General features: G+C 49.3%; 1 protein-coding gene across 4 annotated transcripts in view; it reads right to left on the reverse strand.

The window, feature by feature from the left end:
• The window catches only part of ppfibp1b (PPFIA binding protein 1b), a 46,064-nt gene extending 24,257 nt beyond the window's left edge, over positions 1-21,807 (reverse strand). For all 4 annotated transcript variants that reach the window (XM_056281389.1, XM_056281388.1, XM_056281387.1 and 1 more), the window contains exons 1-6: positions 21,642-21,807; positions 15,486-15,567; positions 14,388-14,593; positions 13,012-13,101; positions 12,750-12,863; positions 11,612-11,743 (exon numbers count right to left, since the gene is read on the reverse strand). In XM_056281389.1, the coding sequence (XP_056137364.1) occupies positions 11,612-11,743; positions 12,750-12,863; positions 13,012-13,101; positions 14,388-14,593; positions 15,486-15,549 (606 nt within the window). In that variant the 5' untranslated portion in view covers positions 15,550-15,567; positions 21,642-21,807. The remainder of the gene's footprint in view (positions 1-11,611; positions 11,744-12,749; positions 12,864-13,011; positions 13,102-14,387; positions 14,594-15,485; positions 15,568-21,641) is intronic.
• Positions 21,808-26,571: the final 4,764 nt, after the last annotated feature.

The following is a 26,571-nucleotide window of genomic DNA, read 5'->3' on the forward strand; positions in this document are numbered from 1 at the left end:
CTTACACACCGACTTACGCACGACTTACACACGACTTACGCACGACTTACGCACCGACTTACGCACCGACCTACGCACCGACTTACGCACGACTTACGCACCGACCGACACACCGACCTACGCACGACTTACGCACCGACCTACGCACCAACTGACGCACCGACTTACACACCGACTTACGCACGACTTACACACCGACTTACGCACGACTTACACACCGACTTACACACCGACTTACGCACGACTTACACACCGACTTACGCACGACTTACACACCGACTTACGCACGACTTACGCACGACTTACGCACCGACTTACGCACCGACCTACGCACCGACTTACGCACGACTTACGCACCGACCGACACACCGACTTACGCACGACTTACGCACCGACCGACACACCGACCTACGCACGACTTACGCACCGACCTACGCACCAACTGACGCACCGACTGACGCACCGACTTACACACCAACCTACGCACCGACTTACACACCGACTGACGCACCGACTTACTCACCGACTGACACACCGACTGACACACCGACTTAACACTGCCTTACACACCGACTGACGCACCGACTTAGGCACCGACTTACACACCGACTTAACACTGCCTTACACCGACTGACGCACCGACTTAGGCACCGACTTACACACCGACTTAGGCACTGCCAACACACCGACTTACACACCGACTGAGACACCGACTGACACACTGCTACCACACCGACTGACACACCGACTTACGCACCGACCTACGCACCGACTGACACACCGAATGACACACCGACCTACGCACGACTTACGCACCGACTGTCGCACCGACTTACGCACCGACTGTCACACCGACTTACGCAGCGACTTACGCACGACTTACGCACCGACTTAGGCACTGCCAACACACCGACTGACACACCGAATGACACACCGACCTACGCACGACTTACACACCGTCTTACGCACAACTTACACACCGACTTACACACCGACTTACACACGACTTACACACCGACTTACGCACGACTTACACACCGACTTACGCACCGACTTACACACCGACTTACGCACGACTTACGCACGACTTACACACCGACTTACGCACAACTTACACACCGACTTACGCACGACTTACGCACCGACTTACGCACCGACTTACGCACGACTTACGCACGACTTACGCACGACTTACACATCGACTTACACACGACTTACACACGACTTACACACCGACTTACGCACCGACTTACGCACCGACTTACGCACGACTTACGCACGACTTACGCACGACTTACGCACGACTTACACACCGACTTACGCACCGACTTACGCACCGACTTACGCACGACTTACACACCGACTTACGCACGACTTACGCACGACTTACGCACCGACTTACGCACGACTTACGCACGACTTACGCACCGACTTACGCACCGACCTACGCACCGACTTACGCACGACTTACGCACCGACCGACACACCGACCTACGCACGACTTACGCACCGACCTACGCACCAACTGACGCACCGACTTACACACCGACTTACGCATGACTTACACACCGACTTACGCACGACTTACACACCGACTTACGCACGACTTACACACCGCCTTACGCACGACTTACGCACGACTTACACACCGACTTACGCACGACTTACACACCGACTTACACACCGACTTACGCACGACTTACGCACGACTTACGCACCGACTTACGCACCGACCTACGCACCGACTTACGCACGACTTACGCACCGACCGACACACCGACTTACGCACGACTTACGCACCGACCGACACACCGACCTACGCACGACTTACGCACCGACCTACGCACCAACTGACGCACCGACTGACGCACCGACTTACACACCAACCTACGCACCGACTTACACACCGACTGACGCACCGACTTACTCACCGACTGACACACCGACTGACACACCGACTTAACACTGCCTTACACACCGACTGACGCACCGACTTAGGCACCGACTTACACACCGACTTAACACTGCCTTACACCGACTGACGCACCGACTTAGGCACCGACTTACACACCGACTTAGGCACTGCCAACACACCGACTTACACACCGACTGAGACACCGACTGACACACTGCTACCACACCGACTGACACACCGACTTACGCACCGACCTACGCACCGACTGACACACCGAATGACACACCGACCTACGCACGACTTACGCACCGACTGTCGCACCGACTTACGCACCGACTGTCACACCGACTTACGCAGCGACTTACGCACGACTTACGCACCGACTTAGGCACTGCCAACACACCGACTGACACACCGAATGACACACCGACCTACGCACGACTTACACACCGTCTTACGCACAACTTACACACCGACTTACACACCGACTTACACACGACTTACACACCGACTTACGCACGACTTACACACCGACTTACGCACCGACTTACACACCGACTTACGCACGACTTACGCACGACTTACACACCGACTTACGCACAACTTACACACCGACTTACGCACGACTTACGCACCGACTTACGCACGACTTACGCACGACTTACGCACGACTTACACATCGACTTACACACGACTTACACACGACTTACACACCGACTTACGCACCGACTTACGCACCGACTTACGCACCGACTTACGCACGACTTACGCACGACTTACGCACGACTTACACACCGACTTACGCACGACTTACGCACCGACTTACGCACGACTTACACACCGACTTACGCACGACTTACGCACCGACTTACGCACGACTTACACACCGACTTACGCACGACTTACGCACGACTTACGCACCGACTTACGCACGACTTACGCACGACTTACGCACCGACTTACGCACCGACCTACGCACCGACTTACGCACGACTTACGCACCGACCGACACACCGACCTACGCACGACTTACGCACCGACCTACGCACCAACTGACGCACCGACTTACACACCGACTTACGCATGACTTACACACCGACTTACGCACGACTTACACACCGACTTACGCACGACTTACACACCGACTTACGCACGACTTACACACCGACTTACACACCGACTTACGCACGACTTACGCACGACTTACACACCGACTTACGCACGACTTACACACCGACTTACACACCGACTTACGCACGACTTACGCACGACTTACGCACCGACTTACGCACCGACCTACGCACCGACTTACGCACGACTTACGCACCGACCGACACACCGACTTACGCACGACTTACGCACCGACCGACACACCGACCTACGCACGACTTACGCACCGACCTACGCACCAACTGACGCACCGACTGACGCACCGACTTACACACCAACCTACGCACCGACTTACACACCGACTGACGCACCGACTTACTCACCGACTGACACACCGACTTACACACCGACTTAACACTGCCTTACACACCGACTGACGCACAACTTACACACCGACTTACGCACGACTTACGCACGACTTACGCACCGACTTACGCACGACTTACGCACGACTTACGCACCGACTTACGCACCGACCTACGCACCGACTTACGCACGACTTACGCACCGACCGACACACCGACTTACGCACGACTTACGCACCGACCGACACACCGACCTACGCACGACTTACGCACCGACCTACGCACCAACTGACGCACCGACTGACGCACCGACTTACACACCAACCTACGCACCGACTTACACACCGACTGACGCACCGACTTACTCACCGACTGACACACCGACTGACACACCGACTTAACACTGCCTTACACACCGACTGACGCACCGACTTAGGCACCGACTTACACACCGACTTAACACTGCCTTACACCGACTGACGCACCGACTTAGGCACCGACTTACACACCGACTTAGGCACTGCCAACACACCGACTTACACACCGACTGAGACACCGACTGACACACTGCTACCACACCGACTGACACACCGACTTACGCACCGACCTACGCACCGACTGACACACCGAATGACACACCGACCTACGCACGACTTACGCACCGACTGTCGCACCGACTTACGCACCGACTGTCACACCGACTTACGCAGCGACTTACGCACGACTTACGCACCGACTTAGGCACTGCCAACACACCGACTGACACACCGAATGACACACCGACCTACGCACGACTTACACACCTTCTTACGCACAACTTACACACCGACTTACACACCGACTTACACACGACTTACACACCGACTTACGCACGACTTACACACCGACTTACGCACCGACTTACACACCGACTTACGCACGACTTACGCACGACTTACACACCGACTTACGCACAACTTACACACCGACTTACGCACGACTTACGCACCGACTTACGCACGACTTACGCACGACTTACGCACGACTTACACATCGACTTACACACGACTTACACACGACTTACACACCGACTTACGCACCGACTTACGCACCGACTTACGCACCGACTTACGCACGACTTACGCACGACTTACGCACGACTTACACACCGACTTACGCACGACTTACGCACCGACTTACGCACGACTTACACACCGACTTACGCACGACTTACGCACCGACTTACGCACGACTTACACACCGACTTACGCACGACTTACGCACGACTTACGCACCGACTTACGCACGACTTACGCACGACTTACGCACCGACTTACGCACCGACCTACGCACCGACTTACGCACGACTTACGCACCGACCGACACACCGACCTACGCACGACTTACGCACCGACCTACGCACCAACTGACGCACCGACTTACACACCGACTTACGCATGACTTACACACCGACTTACGCACGACTTACACACCGACTTACGCACGACTTACACACCGACTTACGCACGACTTACACACCGACTTACACACCGACTTACGCACGACTTACGCACGACTTACACACCGACTTACGCACGACTTACACACCGACTTACACACCGACTTACGCACGACTTACGCACGACTTACGCACGACTTACGCACCGACTTACGCACCGACCTACGCACCGACTTACGCACGACTTACGCACCGACCGACACACCGACTTACGCACGACTTACGCACCGACCGACACACCGACCTACGCACGACTTACGCACCGACCTACGCACCAACTGACGCACCGACTGACGCACCGACTTACACACCAACCTACGCACCGACTTACACACCGACTGACGCACCGACTTACTCACCGACTGACACACCGACTTACACACCGACTTAACACTGCCTTACACACCGACTGACGCACCGACTTAGGCACCGACTTACACACCGACTTAACACTGCCTTACACCGACTGACGCACCGACTTAGGCACCGACTTACACACCGACTTAGGCACTGCCAACACACCGACTTACACACCGACTGAGACACCGACTGACACACCGGCTACCACACCGACTGACACACCGACTTACGCACCGACCTACGCACCGACTGACACACCGAATGACACACCGACTTACGCACGACTTACGCACCGACTTACGCACCGACTTACGCACGACTTACGCACGACTTACGCACCGACCTACGCACCGACTTACGCACGACTTACGCACCGACCGACGCACCGACCTACGCACGACTTACGCACCAACTGACGCACCGACTTACGCACCGACTTACGCACGACTTACACACCGACTTACGCACGACTTACACACCGACTTACGCACGACTTACACACCGACTTACACACCGACTTACACACCGACTTACGCACGACTTACACACCGACTTACACACCGACTCACACACCGACTCACGCACGACTTACGCACGACTTACGCACGACTTACGCACGACTTACACACCGACTTACGCACGACTTACACACCGACTTACGCACGGACTTACACACCGACTTACGCACGACTTACACACCGACTTACACACGACTTACACACGACTTACGCACCGACTTACGCACCGACTTACGCACCGACTTACACACCGACTTACGCACGACTTACGCACGACTTACGCACGACTTACACACCGACTTACGCACGACTTACACACCGACTTACGCACGACTTACGCACGACTTACGCACGACTTACGCACGACTTACACACCGACTTACACACCGACTTACACACGACTTACACACGACTTACGCACCGACTTACGCACCGACTTACGCACCGACTTACGCACGACTTACGCACGACTTACGCACGACTTACGCACGACTTACACACCGACTTACGCACCGACTTACGCACGACTTACACACCGACTTACGCACGACTTACACACCGACTTACGCACGACTTACGCACCGACTTACGCACGACTTACGCACGACTTACGCACGACTTACGCACCGACCTACGCACCGACTTACGCACGACTTACGCACCGACCGACACACCGACCTACGCACGACTTACGCACCAACTGACGCACCGACTTACGCACGACTTACGCACGACTTACACACCGACTTACGCACGACTTACACACCGACTTACACACCGACTTACGCACGACTTACACACCGACTTACGCACGACTTACACACCGACTCACACACCGACTTACGCACGACTTACGCACGACTTACGCACCGACCTACGCACCGACTTACGCACGACTTACGCACCGACCGACACACCGACTTACGCACGACTTACGCACCGACCGACACACCGACCTACGCACGACTTACGCACCAACCTACGCACCAACTGACGCACCGACTGACGCACCGACTTACACACCAACCTACGCACCGACTTACACACCGACTGACGCACCGACTTACTCACCGACTGACACACCGACTTAACACTGCCTTACACACCGACTGACGCACCGACTTAGGCACCGACTGACACACCGACTTAACACTGCCTTACACCGACTGACGCACCGACTTACACACCGACTTAGGCACTGCCAACACACCGACTTACACACCGACTGAGACACCGACTGACACACTGCTACCACACCGACTGACACACCGACTTACGCACCGACCTACGCACCGACTGACACACCGAATGACACACCGACCTACGCACGACTTACGCACCGACTGTCGCACCGACTTACGCACCGACTGTCACACCGACTTACGCAGCGACTTACGCACGACTTACGCACCGACTTAGGCACTGCCAACACACCGACTGACACACCGAATGACACACCGACCTACGCACGACTTACACACCGTCTTACGCACAACTTACACACCGACTTACACACCGACTTACACACCGACTTACACACGACTTACACACCGACTTACGCACGACTTACACACCGACTTACACACCGACTTACGCACGACTTACACACCGACTTACACACGACTTACACACGACTTACACACGACTTACGCACCGACTTACGCACCGACTTACACACCGACTTACGCACGACTTACGCACGACTTACGCACGACTTACGCACGACTTACACACCGACTTACGCACGACTTACACACCGACTTACGCACGACTTACACACCGACTTACGCACGACTTACGCACGACTTACGCACGACTTACGCACGACTTACACACCGACTTACACACGACTTACACACGACTTACGCACCGACTTACGCACCGACTTACGCACCGACTTACGCACCGACTTACGCACCGACTTACACACCGACTTACGCACGACTTACGCACGACTTACGCACGACTTACACACGACTTACGCACGACTTACGCACGACTTACGCACGACTTACACACCGACTTACGCACGACTTACACACCGACTTACGCACGACTTACACACCGACTTACGCACGACTTACACACCGACTTACGCACCGACTTACGCACCGACTTACGCACGACTTACGCACGACTTACGCACCGACCTACGCACCGACTTACGCACGACTTACGCACCGACCGACACACCGACCTACGCACGACTTACGCACCAACTGACGCACCGACTGACGCACCGACTTACGCACGACTTACACACCGACTTACGCACGACTTACACACCGACTTACGCACGACTTACACACCGACTTACACACCGACTTACACACCGACTTACACACCGACTTACACACCGACTTACGCACGACTTACACACCGACTTACGCACGACTTACACACCGACTCACACACCGACTTACGCACGACTTACGCACGACTTACGCACGACTTACGCACGACTTACGCACCGACCTACGCACCGACTTACGCACGACTTACGCACCGACCGACACACCGACTTACGCACGACTTACGCACCGACCGACACACCGACCTACGCACGACTTACGCACCGACCTACGCACCAACTGACGCACCGACTGACGCACCGACTTACACACCAACCTACGCACCGACTTACACACCGACTGACGCACCGACTTACTCACCGACTGACACACCGACTTAACACTGCCTTACACACCGACTGACGCACCGACTTAGGCACCGACTGACACACCGACTTAACACTGCCTTACACCGACTGACGCACCGACTTAGGCACCGACTTACACACCGACTTAGGCACTGCCAACACACCGACTTACACACCGACTGAGACACCGACTGACACACTGCTACCACACCGACTGACACACCGACTTACGCACCGACCTACGCACCGACTGACACACCGAATGACACACCGACCTACGCACGACTTACGCACCGACTGTCGCACCGACTTACGCACCGACTGTCACACCGACTTACGCAGCGACTTACGCACGACTTACGCACCGACTTAGGCACTGCCAACACACCGACTGACACACCGAATGACACACCGACCTACGCACGACTTACGCACCGACTGTCGCACCGACTTACGCACCGACTTAGGCACTGCCAACACACCGACTGACACACCGACTTACACACTGCTAACACACCGACTTACACACCAACTTAACACTGCCTTACACACCGACTTACACACTGCCTTACACACCGACTTACACATCGACTTAGGCACTGCCAACACACCGACTTACTCACCGACTGACACACCGACTTACACACTGCTACCACACCGACTTACACACCAACTTACACACTGCCTTACACAATGCTAACACACTGACTTACACACCGACTTACACACCGCCTTACACACTGACTTACACACTGCCTTACACACCGGCTAACACACTGACTTACACACCGCCTTACACACTGACTTACACACTGCCTTACACACTGCTAACACACTGACTTACACACCGACTTACACACCGCCTTACACACTGACTTACACACTGCCTTACACACCGACTTACACACCGACTTACACACCGCCTTACACACTGACTTACACACCGACTTACACACCGCCTTACACACTGACTTACACACTGACTTACAAACTGACTTACACACCGACTTACACAATGCCAACACAACAGCAAGGAAGTCTGCCTTACACTCCACTTCAATTCCACTTAGCCACCCAAACAACCTGCTCCTTCCTGTAAACCAGCCTACTCCTTCCTGTAAACGAGCCTGCTCCCTCATATAAACCTGCTCCTTCATGTAAACCAGCCTGCTCCTTCCTGTAAACCAGCCTGCTCCTTCCTGTAAACCAGCCTACTCCTTCCTGTAAACGAGCCTGCTCCCTCATATAAACCTGCTCCTTCATGTAAACCAGCCTGCTCCTTCCTGTAAACCAGCCTGCTCCTTCCTGTAAACGCCTGCTCCCTCATGTAAACCAGCCTGGTCCTTCATGTAAACCCACCTGCTCCCTCATGTAAACCAACCTGTTCCTTCATGTAAACCAACCTGCTCCTTCATGTAAACCAGCCTGCTCTTTCGTGTAAACCAACCTGCTCCTTCATGTAAACCAACCTGCTCCGTCATGTACACCAGTCTGCTCCTTCATGTAAACCAACCTGATCCTTCCTGTAAACCAACCTGCTCCTTACTGTAAACCAGCCTGCTCCCTCATGTAAACCAGCCTGCTCCCTCATGTAAACCAACCTGCTCCTTCATGTAAACCAGCCTGCTCCCTCATGTAAACCAACCTGCTCCTTCATGTAAACCAGCCTGCTCCTTCATGCAAACCAACCAGCTCCTTCATGTAAACCAGCCTGCTCCTTCATGCAAACCAACCTGCTCCTTCATGTAAACCAGCCTGCTCCTTCATGTAAACCAGCCTGCTCCTTCGTGTAAACCAACCTGCTCCTTCATGTAAACCAATCTGCTCCTTCATGTAGTTAAAGCTGTCTTACCGGAGGCTACAGATCTGCTGAATGGATGTCACATTTAACATCAACAGCAGTGATTCTGTGTCAGAGCCCAACACAAATGAAGACTACTACACTATAGTTCAGCGTGATCTACTGCACTACAGCTTTGTCTATGCCAATTCAACTCCTTCAAAGACATCAAATTTGCTAATCAACTGTGACGGTATACGGCAAAGGTGCATTCTGAATCGACACGTTTCAGTTGTAATTTATTTTTTATTTTTTGGCATTTTTCTCCTTTATTTGATAGCGATAGTAGAGAGCGAGACAGGAAAGACAGGGGAGAGAGAGAGAGGGGACGACATGCAGCAAAGGGCCCGGGCCGGATTCGAACTCAGGCTGCTGCGGTAAGGACTCAGCCTAATGTGGTACACGCTCTATCGGGTGAACCACCGGGGCGCCCCTCAGTTGTAATTTTTGTTGGTTTCAAAGAGACTGAAGCATAGGAATTCTGCATTTTAACTTGTCTTAAGATGTGAAGAACTTTTTTTTAAATCAGCGAGTCATACCATAATAAACTATTTTAACTGAATAAACTGATCTCATATAAACAACACAGATTGAAGCTCCAAAAAGCAAAAACTGCAACACTGGCATGCTATGATGTACTCTGGAATGATCTTTTTCTTTCCCCGAGGAGGAATTCCCAAACCAGCTGTAAAGCTGAAATAAGGGGAAGCTGCTTGTGTGTGGTAGTGGTGGTGGTGTGTGTGTGTGGGGGGGGGGCGGAGGCGGGGGGGGGGGGGTGAAGCAGAACGTGAACAGCAGCCTGTTGTTCTACTGGACTGGAAGAGATGGCTACACCGCTACAACAACATGACGTGTTTGAAAGCTTTCCAAGTATTCTGCGCAGTTCATCTGGATCCAAAACCCATCCCCCGACCGCTGCGGGGTGGAGACAGATAGCTTTCTGCTTTCTTTTGACTGAAAAAGCCTCTGAGGGCAGAGGGTAAAAACTAAAAGCTACAACTCTCATTTCATTTGCCCAAACCCAAGGCTGTTACACTTTGCACACTGTCGCTCACTCATATGTACAACAAACAGTACACCCACAGGGCCACTGTCCAGCCTGGTGGGTGCTGACATTTTCTCGAAGCCCTCCCATTTCTCTTCAAACTAAAACACACAGCTGTGATGGTGCACATGACGAAACACCCAAGACTTCCTCCCACGCACACGTTTAGGGCTATATGAATAACTAGCTATTTAGTCTGTGTGTGTGTGTGTGTGTGTGTGTGTGTGTGTGTGTGTATTTAAGCAAGAGGGAAAAGGAGACACACAGGCTAAAATAATTCCTGAGGATTAGCTCGACATACTTCACTGTCTCTAGACCTTTCATCAAAGTCCAGTCTCTCCTTCTCCATGACATTCAGCTTCAACTTCAGGTTGGACACCTCAGACATCAGGTCCAACTTCTGGGTCTCCAGCGCTGTTCTGCACAGCAGCTCCTGCAAAAACAGCAGCCAGTTATTTAGGGGTGTGTGTGTATCTTTCTAGCTACATACGTACGTATGTACGTGTGTGTGTGTGTGTGTGTGTGTGTGTGTGTGTGTGTGTGTGTGTGTGTGTGTGTGTGTGTGTGTGTGTGTGTTATGCTACTTGATCTCTGCTGGGACATTCTTTTGACTTGTGTTTTGGTGGAGGGTTGCTTCTGTGGTTTGAAATGATACACCTGATAAGGAAGTTTGTGGGCTATCTGAAACAGAATATGCCTTGTTGCTCAGTGCAAGTGACCTACAGGTGAAAACAACGGGTTGTCTCGTATGCAATGACATTTGGGCTGTCACTAATGACCATTTTGGTAAGCCAGTCAACTGTCTATTAATCGAGTTAATCAGATGAGAATAAGGTACTTTTAAGTGTTTTATTTAATAAAGATTCACTTGGGCCCACAATTTACGCTCTGGTTCGGCCCATTGCCCACCGCAATGTAATATTCTTTTTTGTGATATGCTTTTTTATTTCTGCTCCATGTTTTGATGTCACTGTTTTATGACATTTTAATGTAGTTATCTTAAGAGTACATAAAGGCACCAATCACATAAATTTATACATTTATGGGCAGGATGTTTTCTGCTGAGATGCTACAGCATGGATACTGACCTGATGAGGTAAACAAGTCCAGCTTTGCAATGCTTGCAGACCACTGTACTTTCTCCAAGTTTTAGTTAAAAATTATCTCAATGGCTCCTGCCCCTTCTTTATTCATCTTTGCTGTCCTCTATTTTCTCGACTCAACTTGCTGCTGCATCACCTACGTGCAACTGTGATGACTGTCTGAGCAATTCACTGCCCTACAGTCATGTTACATGCCCAGGCGTGTTTATTTAGACAGAATAGAGATTAAATCAAGCTCTGCAGTAAACTGTAATCACAGAATTTTTTTGTAAATAAGTTAACCATCTTACTAATGACAGCCCTAGATTACATACGTATGGATCATTCCAAGCATACCTGCTGCAACATCTCCTCAGTGGCGTTGAGTTTCTCCCTGTGTTCATCGAGACAAATGTCCAGGTCCCTGATCTTCTCCCCCTGAGCCTCCACCTGGTCTGTCAGTACACTCACCTACACAGAACAAAAAAGTCAGTCCTTGCTTAAGAACAGACGGTCATACATTTTGATTTATATTCTGTATGTGGCAGTATTTTACTGTGACACTGATGTGCCAAGGATTTAAGTCAAGGATGCTTGGATGGGTCCAGAACAAGGCTACCTGAAGCACCAGAGACTCTTTGTCACTCTCCAGTCTAGTAAGCCTTTCCTGGTAGTGGTCACCCCCGCTTAAAGAGATGTGCCCGTTGGACTGCAAAGACAGAAGGAAATGTGCATCCAAATGATAAACATGAATAAAGACAGACTTTATTTAAAGCTTTGCTCTGAAGTCACAGCGCACCAAGAAGGCACGTGGCATGAATGTGCATTGTCACCAAAAGAGGCGTACGTTGCCAACCTCCAGAACCACAGTCAACAGCTTCACGTTTCAATCTCTGATAGTGATCTGGCATGGAGGCCTCACATGATAGTATGACTGACTGAACTCAGACAACAATGCCTTACAAGGACGGAGAGGGAAGCCTATTTTCAGAGTGAGTTACGCCATTACACACAAACTCTGGCATTTGTCTGGCACATTGCTCACTGTTCTTCAAAACATTCACGGACTACCAAAACACTGTCGGCTGTTTCTCACAATGCACTGGCTATGACACCGGTGACACCTGCATTTCACCTCTCTTTACCAGGGAACCAGGCACAGGGCAGTGGTGTGTCTGCTTAGCAAAAAAAAAAAAACAGTCTTCTATCTGGATGCAGCCATGCTTTGCCACAGCCCTTCATCTGCATTTAAGCACTTTCAGTCACACACAGAGAACGAGCAACACTGAGAAGCAAACCAGATGCGAGAACGCTTTTCTGCACACACAGGACATTCTTCACAACCATCTCAAAAAAACTTATTTCACAACACTCTCATGTCTGCTTACAAAACCTGAATGCAAACGAGACAGTAATGTCTCTTCTTCACTGATACATCAAGATGGAGAATGGAACAGGGGATCTGGGTATGCAGACTGAAACAAACAACTTTCAAAAGAGCTAGACTTGGTCAGAGTGGACTTCTGAATATCCTGTTTGACAGGAGATGTCTGATGTGTCTGACTGCTTAATGACAAGGCAAGTATAATGAAAACTCACAGCATCCAAAAGGAAGGGAAATCCCCTGTGCCAACTCTACTCCACATGAAGAGTCCCTGATATAACCAGACAGTGACAGCAGCCCTATATTTACAGTTTATGTATGAAGACCACCCTAAATGCAATGTGAAACTACTGCTGGGACTGATGTGCCCCGGCTGAAATGACATACAGATAAGCTACAGTCCCACATAACATCATTTCTTGGCCTGTGGCTCCTGAATTCTGCCATTTCTACGAGACTCTCTCACCTATGGGTGCATCACCCTCGTGGTTCAGCCAGTTTCATCATCAGATCAGTTCTTTCTCACTGGCAGTGCGCTAGCTTGCTTCGTCTTGTTCCAACATCCCATGCCTGCATTGCATGTGTATGCATGTTTCTGCGTTTTATCTCACCAGGTGCCCCTGGAGCCACTCAACCAGGCTATCGGCGGTGGAGTCGGGGATCTGGCAGCGGAGACCCTCTCTCTCCTCAGTGTCCATCAGCTCTAGCACACTCCTCAGGTCCTCTAGCAGATGCAGTGCTCGTAGGCTTCCCATGAAAGGAGAGGTGGGCGACTGACAGTCAAACAACCCGTTGGAGTAGTCCAAAGATTTGGAGCCTGCGGGCAAGAGGGGCCACCAGAAGTGTGGGGGAAGAGGAGAAAGAATGAGAAAAATACATGCAACACATCGCACAAAGCGAGCAGTTATGTTTATTGGTAGGCTGTCACCTGTGGAAAAGAGGGAAACATGAAAACGAAACATGGCTTGAATATGTAAGCATTTCATACCTGCAAAGTGAAAAAAAAAAGTGTAATCATACATTTGAACCATTCCACTTACAATGCACAGTGCTACAATTACTTCACGGCAGTCTTGCCAATAACTACCAAGGCTGGACAAACAGAAGTTCATCCCCTTCCACAGGAACTGACCAAGACCAGATAAAGACTGTGGCACGCAGCTCCAGGAGTTTTCTGAGAGGACATAAATGTGTGAGTACTGTGGACCGTGGCAAGGTGGCACGCCACCAGGTTTGACCTCGTTTCAATTCTACCTTTGGTCGACTAACACACGAGATGAGCGAATAATTTAAAAAACGTGAAAATGCTGTTAACGCGGTCATAAGTCATCTGGTCTGGTCCCAAGTCCGCTGAACACGGACCTCAGCATCATCATGTGATCTGACAGCCGACTAAAATGTCCGACATACAACAGACCATTAAATAGGAACGGGCAGGTCTGACGCTGATACAATCTTAACTCGTATGATCTGTGAACTTCTCTTTTTCCCACTTTCTCCATTACAAATAAATGGAAAATGGAAGACATGCTTTATAGAAACACAGCCAAGGACCATGTGTGATATCATTTGGCCTAGAACATAATTTAAAAAAAAGTATTGTTATAACACATTAATACATTAGTACATCATCGCTACAAGTCAGGTTAGTGTAAAATGTCGCTCTTCCAGGCTGAACAAGACATTTGCCAGCTATAATGCCATCTTACCAGCTATAATGCCATCCATCTGCTCCAGGGCAGCTGCCAACATGTCACTGGCGTCTGACATCATCTTCAGTCACTCAGAGACCTTTGAGAAGAATTTTTGAGAATCAAAACTGCAGACATGTTTCAGGGGTTATCAACGTTTCTAGATGAACCAAACACAACAATTTGAATTCAATGGCATTGAATAAAACATCATCGACCAATCTGAACAATATCACACAATCGTCCGGCTTTAACATGGGATTTACAGCATGTCTATTTCTTTATACCTCTTCACTCACCGCACTACACGAATACGCAACTTCGCAATTTTTTCTTCCTTAGATAAAACAAACGTTCATCACTGCTGTGTCTGAGACAGAGAACACCTGGGTGGGAGCGGTGAATTACACTTCCTTTTGCTGACACGCAACATAGAATAGTCACAAAAATCACCACAACAGAAGTGAGGTTTTGAGAAATGACAGTAGAAGTGAAACTTCGTACAAATAAATGAGGGCTAGCTGTGACCAGACCATTACGGACACACATCCTCAACCTCTGGTATGGAAAATGCCAGCTAAAATACCCCGTTTGCTCTTGGCAAGTCTGACGCTGAGGTAAGCGGTCAACGCACAACAGAAAGGACACAGGTAAATGCTCTCATTTGATCAGAAAACCATGGCACTTTTTTGCACTTGGCTTCTGGTGTAATGAAAGGATGAAAAACGGGTCTTTTGAGCTGATCCATTTGTACACTCAGATGAAGGCATTATCCTACAGATTTACCTAAAGGTCAACTCAGGCGAACTTCTGGTGTATTCCATCAGACTTAGATCATTGGACAACATGTTTTTCGATATGAATTAGTCCTTTCAACCAAAATATTGGCACAGTGACTCAGCTCCCGATAGGACATTGGACACTCTTGTTTGGGGTTGAGTGAAAAACCATTTTAGGGGCCCAAATTTGGACATCATCCCAAACAACACAGCAGTCTCTTTCACTTAGGATATTTAATAAAAGACTGGGTTATACGTACTTGCCCTTTTGCATGTGCACATGCTCATATGCTTTAAAACACACACACACACACACACACACACACACACACACACACACACACACACACACACACACACACACACACACACACACACACACACACACACACACACACACACTTTCCTTTCATCAACATCCTGGGAGTGCCTGACTCGGGGCATAGCACCATTTTCAAACTGAAAACCGCCCGGCCACCTAACCTAATTTTAGCATTGTAGGAGTAAAACCTTCCATTACTTTGAAAATGCACACCAACTGAAAGAGGATTTTCTTTGCACAACTCGCAGTAAGATGAGGGAGATGAGAAAGCTAACACACAGCGCTGTCCAGTTCCCAACACTTGATGGACCGGCCCATCAGAGGGTCTGCTCTTCTAGGTCACCTTAAAAACACCACAACAACAGAAGAATAAAGGCAGCAAAACTAAACAGTGTGAAAACCCACTGTTCACACTGATAAAAGCAACAGACATAATGAGACGTTTTTTCCTATACAACGTACACGTGAGCCTGCCAGAATGCACTGGAAGGAAGTTTTGGATGCCAGTAATAAGAGGCAGGAGCAGCATGCCGTGGCATTTCTCACCATGACTTCTGGTCTGCAGGATGTTCTAGTGCTCAGAGAGGGGTTTTACTCTTATTGTTTAGGGCAAGTTGGACCAAAACCTCTTAAAAGATTTTAATACAGAAGCGGTACAAACGTCAACTCAAGAGTGTCCGGTAACCTCCGGTGTTTACAGACTCGTAGCTGTGACAGAGAGAGAAGACTCAAAACACAATGCGTGAGAAACCACAAAACTGGCGTCAGAAAGCAGCATACTGAGAGTCGTCTTCACACACAGAACACAAAAGAACAGCAGTGGTAAGATGGCTGACGGTACAGTACTCCACGCCTGCAAATACTACACAAACACATCAAGCTGGGACCCTGACAACCTCAAGATCTCAGCAGATCTGATCTCAGTGCTGTGAACTACTGGTAGAATATGATCAAGGACAACTCACAAGAAGACCACCTACACCATAACGGAGGCAGTAGCAGGAATCTGAACACCACAACAGTACGTTCTTCCTTCATGTGACAGTACAACAGCAGTAACAGGGCTCGGACTTGAGATGAAATCGTTAGGTGATGAATCAGTTAGTAGTTAACTGACAGAAAATCAATTATCATTTTTGTCTCAGATTAGTTTACAAGAAACAGGAGCAAAAACAAAAAGCAACAAAGACTATGAATCGAAAAAAGCAAAAAAAACGTACCTCTTCCTTCAAAATGGCATTTTGAATATTACTATAATACATACTATATTATATACTATAATACTAGGGCTGGGCAATAATTCAGTCTTAGCATTTATCATCTTCCACTGGCATTGTATTGGGATGAAATTCAGACATTGTTATCTTGTGATACACAATTTAGTTGTCTAATAACTAAAATCTACTTCCTCAAATTTCTCCCAAAATGAGGTCAGAAAGGGGGCACCGCGGTGGCCCACCTGGTAGAGCGTGCACCACATAAGGCTGAGTCCTTACTGCAACGGCCTGGGTTCGAATCCGGCCCGGGCCCTTTGCTGCATGTCATCCCCTCTCTGTCCCCTGCCTTTCCTGTCTCTCTCTACTGTCACTATCTAATAAAAAAGGTGGAAAATGCCAAAAGAAAAGAAAAGAGATCAGAAAAATTATAGGGAGTGCTAGTCATGGTTTGATATTTTACTTCCAAACAGTTCAGTGTGATGAACCCATTTGGGTGGTATTTTTTGCAAATGTGGGTGGATATTATTGTGGTAACATTTCCATATATCCCAGCATTTTTCCATATGTCCGTATATGATGATAAAATGTAAAAATCGTGTCTTAAAACGTTCAAAACTATATTAAACCACCCTAGAGAAAAAGATCAGGATGCCACTGCTGTGCACCATAAGACCAGACAAGTGTCAGGACAAAGCAGACCTAATGACAGATCTGTCTTCCAGTCTGGGAATGCCTCTGTGTAATGTTAGGTGCAAGTAGACATGGGGATGAGTCCATTAAGGTACCTTTTGGTGAAACAATATACTCCCTTCATTGTGGATACTTTTAAGAAACTGTGCAAAACACAGGCTGAAACAATGCCTGTTTCATGGTTTACTAAAGAATATGATGGAGGATGGCGTTTGCTGCTGCGTTTGCCGTTATATACTAGACCTGTGTGTGATGCACTCAGACAGAACATCTCAATGGACCTCCAAAGAGCGAGCATCACACCAACAAAGTGGCATCGTCTTCCCTTCTACGATCACAATTTACAACAGCCCTACTACAGAGAGGGCTGTTGTTCAGACGGGCAAGGCATTTCACGAGAGAAGAATGCAAACGGAAGGGAACAACAAAGATGGCCCTGGATTGCGTTGCTACACTACAGCCAACAGCATTTAAGATAACACCTGCCCGCATACTCCTTTTCAGATCCAGAAAGCCCCCAAACCAGATGCCATTAATCACATCCCATAAACAATCTTGCCCTGCAGAACAGGCAAGAAAACAGGCATTTAATTCACAGAGATGTGCAGGGTAATGAAAGCAAGGACTGAGCGTAAACCTCACTAATGGCTTTTTCAAACCCATTAGCTCTGGGCCCTTCAGACACAGATGACAAAACCCATGCCCACTGGCCACTACACCGAGAACTGAACTAGTCTGGGTAAAGAAATACTTGTTCTCCCCCACTCTCTTGATTGACCGGCAGAAAAATTTGCCCTGGCACACAAAGGAGAAAAAAAACCCTCTGTCCTCAGGGCCACTTGTCTCTGAAGAAAAAAAAATTTATGGCAGCCATGGAACTGGGCGGGCACCAAGTGCGGTGAGCCCATGTTTCAAGATGAGCTACACTGGCCGTAAAAAGCTCTCCGAGTGACGAATTTACAATCCAGGCAAAAAAATGAAAATAAAAATGCAGGTTTCACTACTGTTTATCCTGGCAAACAGCAAAATAAGCTAGAATCTAACAACTTTTTTTCTGTGAATACAAGTGATACAGGGGATAGATCCAAGTCTAGCCACATAATGACACTGTCCATGTTTTGAGTCATCCTTGCCTTGACCAAATCATCCTGAATTTCTTGCTCTTTCCTGACACATAATCATTTCGACTAGTCTAACTCTGGCTTTAATACTACCTCCTTCTCTTTTACCTTAGAACAGTTCTACTGTTAACCAAACACAGTGGAAAAGGCTTAGTCTGCAACTGTCAATAACTACCTCTCTTAGTGTCATCAACATAAATAATATTTGTCACGAACAATTACTATTAAAAGGTTGGTGTTTACTTTATGGATTCTGTCGAGACTTGTTAGAGGTATAGGTCTCTCCCGTCTCCCACTCTGCATCAAGGGGAATACAACGGCCTCCGAGGTAAGGATGCATGGCATGAAGCGGCACAAGTATTAGTCCTCCACCTCTGTTCCACTGGCGGCAGACACAGTCGAGGTATTCACCAGCTGCCTATGGGACGCTGCTCTGAAATAACCTGCAGCTATTTCCAACCTTGGTGAGAGGGCAGAATATATTACCGCTAATTTTATGCCACACGACAACAAGGACTACATGAAAAAAAGACAGGGCTGTAAAGAAAAAAGGGGGGCTTATTATGTGCCTCAAGATTGGCTTGTGGGGGGAAAAAACATACAAAAATCCACAAGGCATCACTACAGTTGGTGGTTACATGGGTGAAGCCATGAAAACACAGCGTGAAAACACAGCGAACAAAAGCCTGAAATAAGACATGGAAATCTGTCCAAGAGAAATGAGACAGATCTCATGCAATGACAGGCGTCTTTGAGAGTCCTTTCTTGCTAGGACACATGCAACAGATCACAGCAGCAATCCATTAATGTTGGAGAGCTGCACACATTCTTCTCTCATTACAAGACTGCTTTCTCTGAATACAGCCGAGCAGTCGTCCGACTTTGACATCTTTTAATAAAAAAGGGAGCCCCTCGCCAACTTAAAATGACAATAAGAGCCTACAGGATGCAGACTGCTGAGCTGCCAAACGGAGGGCGCTCTGTGCACGCCACAGTGCAGGAGCTGTGAGGAGCAGCATGGGGCTATGAGGAGCAGCATGGGGTTGTGAGGAGCAGCATGGAGCTGTGAGGAGCAGCATGGGGCTATGAGGAGCAGCATGGGGTTGTGAGGAGCAGCATGGAGCTGTGAGGAGCAGCATGGGGCTGTGAGGAGCAGCATGGAGCTGTGAGGAGCAGCATGGAGCTATGAGGAGCAGCATGGAGCTGTGAGGAGCAGCATGGAGCTGCAGGTATGTCGGTCCGTGTTAACAGCAGGGCTGGGCAATATGCACACAACCAAACTCCGCCACACTGTTGGACTGAATAGCTCGGCATGAGGGCAGAGCACGGGACAGTCCCACAACACGGTTTAATGCAGCGACGACTTGTTTGTGTCTCCCTTGGGAGCAGTCGTCGGCGTTGGGTCGTGTTTACCCGTCTCCAAACTTTACCTAGCAACACCTCTTTTTCACCCATTTGCGAGGCAGCGGTATCAAACTTGATGGCGACTTGAGACCAACTTGAAAATATGAACTCACTTGATAAGTTCACTTTAATTGCACTTAGGGGTGTGTTATGTGGAGCTACCACCTTATATTCAATATGGGCGTCGAGTCTTTGAGGACACAACGACAGAAATGTGGCCCGTCTGCCGTGAGACGTGGCCTCGGGCAGCGGCGTTTCGGCCGAGCTGTCTGGCCCCGGCGGGCCGGGCGCCCTATCCCGTCAGTACCGCCGACCACACGACGTCCAGGCGGACACGCTCGCCCCTACGCCGCCGTCCCTCTTGGCTCTGGTCTGACAATTCATGCGCGGCATTATGATCCCCACCAAGACCCCCACCACCAAGACCACCACCAAGACCACCACCAACAAGATCACCACCACCAAGATCCCCACCAAGACTCCCACCACCACCAAGACCCCCACCACCAAGACCACCACCAAGACCCCCACCAAGACCACCGAGCTGCGCTGAAACTAAACCTGTGAATCACGGCAGCCGCTCGCTTCCACTAAACTAACCGTGCGCGGTCGACAAACGGCAGCAAAAGTACAGAGCTTACCCAAACTTTTGTGAGGAAAATACCAAACGCGGGTCGTCAAAACGCCGAAGAAATAACTGCCGAAACTCCGCAGCGGACAACTTTTCCCTCTTCTAGCACGGCGGCGGCGGCGGCAGCCCACGCAGCGTCCACATCCCTACGCCATGTCGACATGACGGGAGCCAGACGGGAAGGCTCACACGTCACCGGGACACATCCCGCCCGCCCGCGCCGCCGGGGGCGGGCTCCGCCGGAAAGGGCGGGGCTACGGCTTGGGCGGGGCTACACGTGTATCCCAACCCGGCCGTAAGTCACTCACTAGCGCAGTAATTAGTACTCCGTAAACAGCACGCGAGCGTTTTTAGTGTGTCCGAACGCATAGCACGCGTCAGAGAGTACGCGAAAAACACCGGGGTGTCATACGACATGCGGAGACATTTCGGGATGTGCAAACACTCGGACAGCATGCACATCCCACAATGCACTGCGAGACTTCGCGGCTAAAGGCGTTGCACAGCCCAACCGGCAGAATCAAATCAAATCAAATCAATTTTATTTGCATAGCCCAAAATCACAAATTACAAATGTGCCTCAGGGGGCTTTACAGCAACACAACGTCCTGTCCTTAGACCCTCCCATCGGATAAGGAGCAACTCCCTAAAAAGCCCTTTCACAGGGAGAAACAACTAGGAAGAAAGCTCAGGAGGGGGCTCTCCGTCCCAAGACGGACAACGTGCCATGATGTTGTGTTCACACAACTTACACAATACAACATTGAAAGAGGATAAAACAATTATAATGGACTTGTAAAATGTATGAAGAATATCATGCGCAGGATGCCGCCACCGGAACAGCCCAGGACCCAAGCCACGCGACCAGCATCATCATGTTAAACAAATTATATGGATTTGTAAGATATTGTAACGTGCATGGATAAGTAGACATGTTGGTCCTTGCCTAACGGGTCGGACCCTTTAGTCGACTGGTTAACGTTGTCGCTTGCGGAGCGAGAGACATGGGTTCGCGTCCCGGCTGTGGCAGTGCCCGGGCTGCCCCCCGTTAATTCGCTGCAATATATATAAAAAGAAAATGTGATGAGCGTAGGCTATGCAACTATTCTGAGTATAGTCGTATATGATTGGGTTAGTATCAGGCAAGCCCCCTCCCTTGTAGCCAATCAGAGTGAGGCTCTCTAACACACCGGGGGAGGGTAAAAAAGGAAAAAGAAGAAAAGAGGCGGCGTGTGAGAGCTTTGTGTGTGGGTCGCTGAACAAATAGAAAAAAATACGAAATCTAGAGAGAGAGACGACAGACACGTGGAAGGGACGTGTTACCGTCTCCCAGAATCCTTTGGGGGCGAATTCGTGTTTCCTGGGGTGCGTCGGAGAAAGTGTCCTGTTGGAGGCTGTGAGAGACCACCAGCTAGCATGAATCCCCCGACTAGCAGTGGAGTGTTTGAAATGGTCATGATCGGAGGACGGGACGTCGGTGCTTCGTCGGTGCCGTGAGTTTGAGAGGAACATCGGTCATTGTTGTAGTGTGCATGAGGCACGAAGAGGATTCTGGACAGACCTTAGTAGACATTAGTGATTGGACTCTCTCCAGCACTAGCTTAGTACCGCACTGGATCAGCCTATAGTGCTAACGTTAGCCTATGCGTCAGTGGAGCTAGCTAGCTCCCGGGTCGTAGTGGCTCGGTAGTTCTCAGTGCGTCCGGATCAAGTGTGGGGTGCTGAGAAGAGGACTCGGAGGACAGTCGTGTTTAGTTTTGTGGCGGGAGATTTGCTGCCTGAGTGAACGTAATTTCAGGAGCAGTGTGAACATTGGACGCGTTGCATTGCTGGTGGCGCCATCTAACGTCTACAGTGAGTCACGTAGACTACACGCACGCCACGTGGTTTGCCCTGCCGTACAGGCGTCTCTCCGGCGGCTCGTCTCGCGTGTCCAGGATCCATCAGACTGGTATTTGGGTCAGTTCCGTTATTACTCATTACTAGACTGTGTTAACAAACCACCTGAACTGTTCATGTTTGAACATTCATTGGTTTTGATGCTCAACATTTAGAGTGAGTTTTTTTTATTTGAGGTTGTGTTGATATTGTGTAGATATTGTGTATACCAAGAGATACTGTTGTAAACTACTAATAAGACACGATAGTCCCTTGCTAACGGGTCTGACCCTTTAGCCGAGTGGTTAGTGAAGTCGCCTTGTGGTGTAGTACACCCGTATCGAATCCCGCACCGGGCAAGAAAATAACCGATATACACTGTGTTTACAAAGAAAGTCAAACTCTATGTTCTGTTTTGTTTTGTTGCATTTTATTTATTTTTTGCTATTGTCATCCTATAGTATTACATTCAATTAATACTAAACTGTTGTTGACCATTGATTCATCTTTACTGTGTTTGGAGTTTAGGGCTTATTACAATACTTACCTGAGGGTTCATAAGTATTTTGGAGTTGTGTACTTACCTTGGAGTAGGGGCGTCTCAACTGTCCTGTTGGTTCTGGGGAGGGAGGGTTATGCTGAGCTGGACCCATAGCACAACATACACTCTACACGTCAGGGGCCGCCGTATCAAATACCTTGGCGTGAAGCCCACCCCACGATACCTTATAGGGTGTAACGCACTAACCACTCTGTTCAGCAGGACAGGCATCCACATACTTACCCACGTAGGTACTGAGACTAATTGCATTGGGAATGGGGACCCAGATCCCTTCATTAACCTAATCTTTCAAGGTAAATAAGTACTATTACTACCCCTACAATGCGTGGCTTATTATGCCTGCTACATGAGGGGGATACCAAGCAGCGTCCAGGTGGTGACCACCATCACCACCGAGACCCGGGAGGAGAACCAACTGCATGACACCATTCACATACAGAAAAAGAGAAAGGAGAAGACCTCATTCAGAGAGAGAGAAAATGCATGTGAGAGAATAGAACAGTTTGCAATAGTCATTAGTCACAATCAGTTGTCATCAATAGTCATAATCTATACTCTATAATCTGTTATGCTCGCGCACCAGAACCCGACCCGTGTGGCGAAACCCAAGGCAGACAGACACAGGATGACTTCAAAATCCAAAAAGGGGGTTTTATTGGGGGAGGGGAATATATGGTGCAAAAAGTGTTCTGTTAGTGGGATGTGTGAATTAACTGTGTGTGGTGTGATTTGCGTGTATAACTATGTGTGAGTGTTCTTAGCCTATGTGTGGTGCGGTATGTAAATGACAAGGAGGTGTTGAAATAATGTGCGTGCACCTGGCAAGAAAATCCAGTCCGTGATCCAAGAGGGGTTGTCCGAGGAAGTCCGGGTCCGAGATCCGGGAAGTCGAGTCCGAAAGGAGGGGTCCAGGTAGAGGGACAAGGGGGGAGATCGCTGGAGAGGTCCGGGGAAAAACGTGAAGGTCGCTGGGGACGAGGGAGACGCGGGGAGCCGTAGAAGTCGCGGAGGGAGAGTCTTGGGAGGAAACAGAGACACGAAGATAAGACACTGGGGAATAAAGGGACCAGCAAGGCCCGCTGGAGGGCTTGTCAGAGCTTTACCGCAGGGTTCAGTACGTCGAAGCACGGAGTGGTGTTCTGGGAGACTTCTTGTAGAGGGCTGCCTGATTGCCGCAGGTGTGCCTGATGGATGATGACAAACACCTGGTGCAGTGCAGCTCGCGCTCGGATGTTTCCGGCACGTCCGAGCTGGGGGAGTGGCTTGAACGTGCCGGGGAGGCAGCTCGGGGCGGTGTAACGACAACAATCTATACTCTATAATCTACACTCTATAATCTATACGCTATAATCTGGTCGGCAGAACAGTGGTTGGTAAATTCATTGCGACAAAACCAACCCACCATGCAGTAAAGGTTGTAAAGCACCCAACTTAAAGGCAACTAATTGTAAGCTAAGGCAAAAAGATGAGTTTCTAAGTTTGAATTTAAAGGACTCAACAGACTGATTGTCTGATGGCAGCAGGCAGGTTATTCCACAAGAACGGGGCCTGGTAGGAAAAGGCCCTGCCACCAGCTGACTTCTTTTTAACTTTGGGTACACAGGAGCCCTGTATTTTGAGAGCGAAGAGCTCGAGATGGAATGTATGGTTTAAGGAGCTCAGACAGGTAAGATGGGGCAAGCCCATTTAGGATTTTACAAGTCAGCAGAAGCACCTTGTATTCTGATCTAACATGGATAGGAAGCCTTGAATGGAGGCAAGAATTGGTGTAATATGGTCAAATTTCCTAGTTTTAGTTAGGATTCTAGCAGCAGCATTCTGAACCAATCTGAAGACTTTTAGTACTAGAATGTGGCAGACCTGAGAACAGAACATTACGGTAATCAAGTCTGGATGAAACAAATGCATGTATTAGAGTCTCTGTGTCAGCCATGGAGAGAAAAGACCGAAATTTAGATATGTTACGTAAGCGAAAAAAGGCAGTCTTGGTGATTTCTTTAATGCGCTTATCAAAGGAAAGGCTGAGATCAAACGTGACACCAAGATTTTTGGCTGCCATACTTTGTGAAACCACAGAGTTGTCGATTGTTATCGTTACTTGATCGAATGGCTGTCTGTGTCTAGCAGCGCCAATGAATGGCATCTTGGTTTTATCTGAATTTAAAAGCAGAAAGTTAAGTGACATCCAGTTTTTCACAGTAGCTAAGCAGGCCTCCAAATTAGTCATTTGAGTATGATCATCAGCCCTTATAGGCACATACAGCTGAGTATCATCAGCAGAGCAATGGAAATTTATTCCATAATTGCGTATAATTTGGCCAAGAGGTGTAATGTAAAGAGAGAAAAGTAAAGTAGAGGGCCAAGAACTGAGCCCTGAGGCACACCATATTTAACATCAGATAATTTTGATGTAATATTACTATAGCAGACACAATGTCTTCTTCCAGATAAGTAGGACTTAAGCCGAGAGAGAGCTTAGCCAGAGACACCAAAATTATAT

The sequence above is a fragment of the Lampris incognitus genome, chromosome 6 (genome assembly GCF_029633865.1).
Source record: "Lampris incognitus isolate fLamInc1 chromosome 6, fLamInc1.hap2, whole genome shotgun sequence".
Classification (NCBI taxonomy): Eukaryota; Metazoa; Chordata; class Actinopteri; order Lampriformes; family Lampridae; genus Lampris; species Lampris incognitus.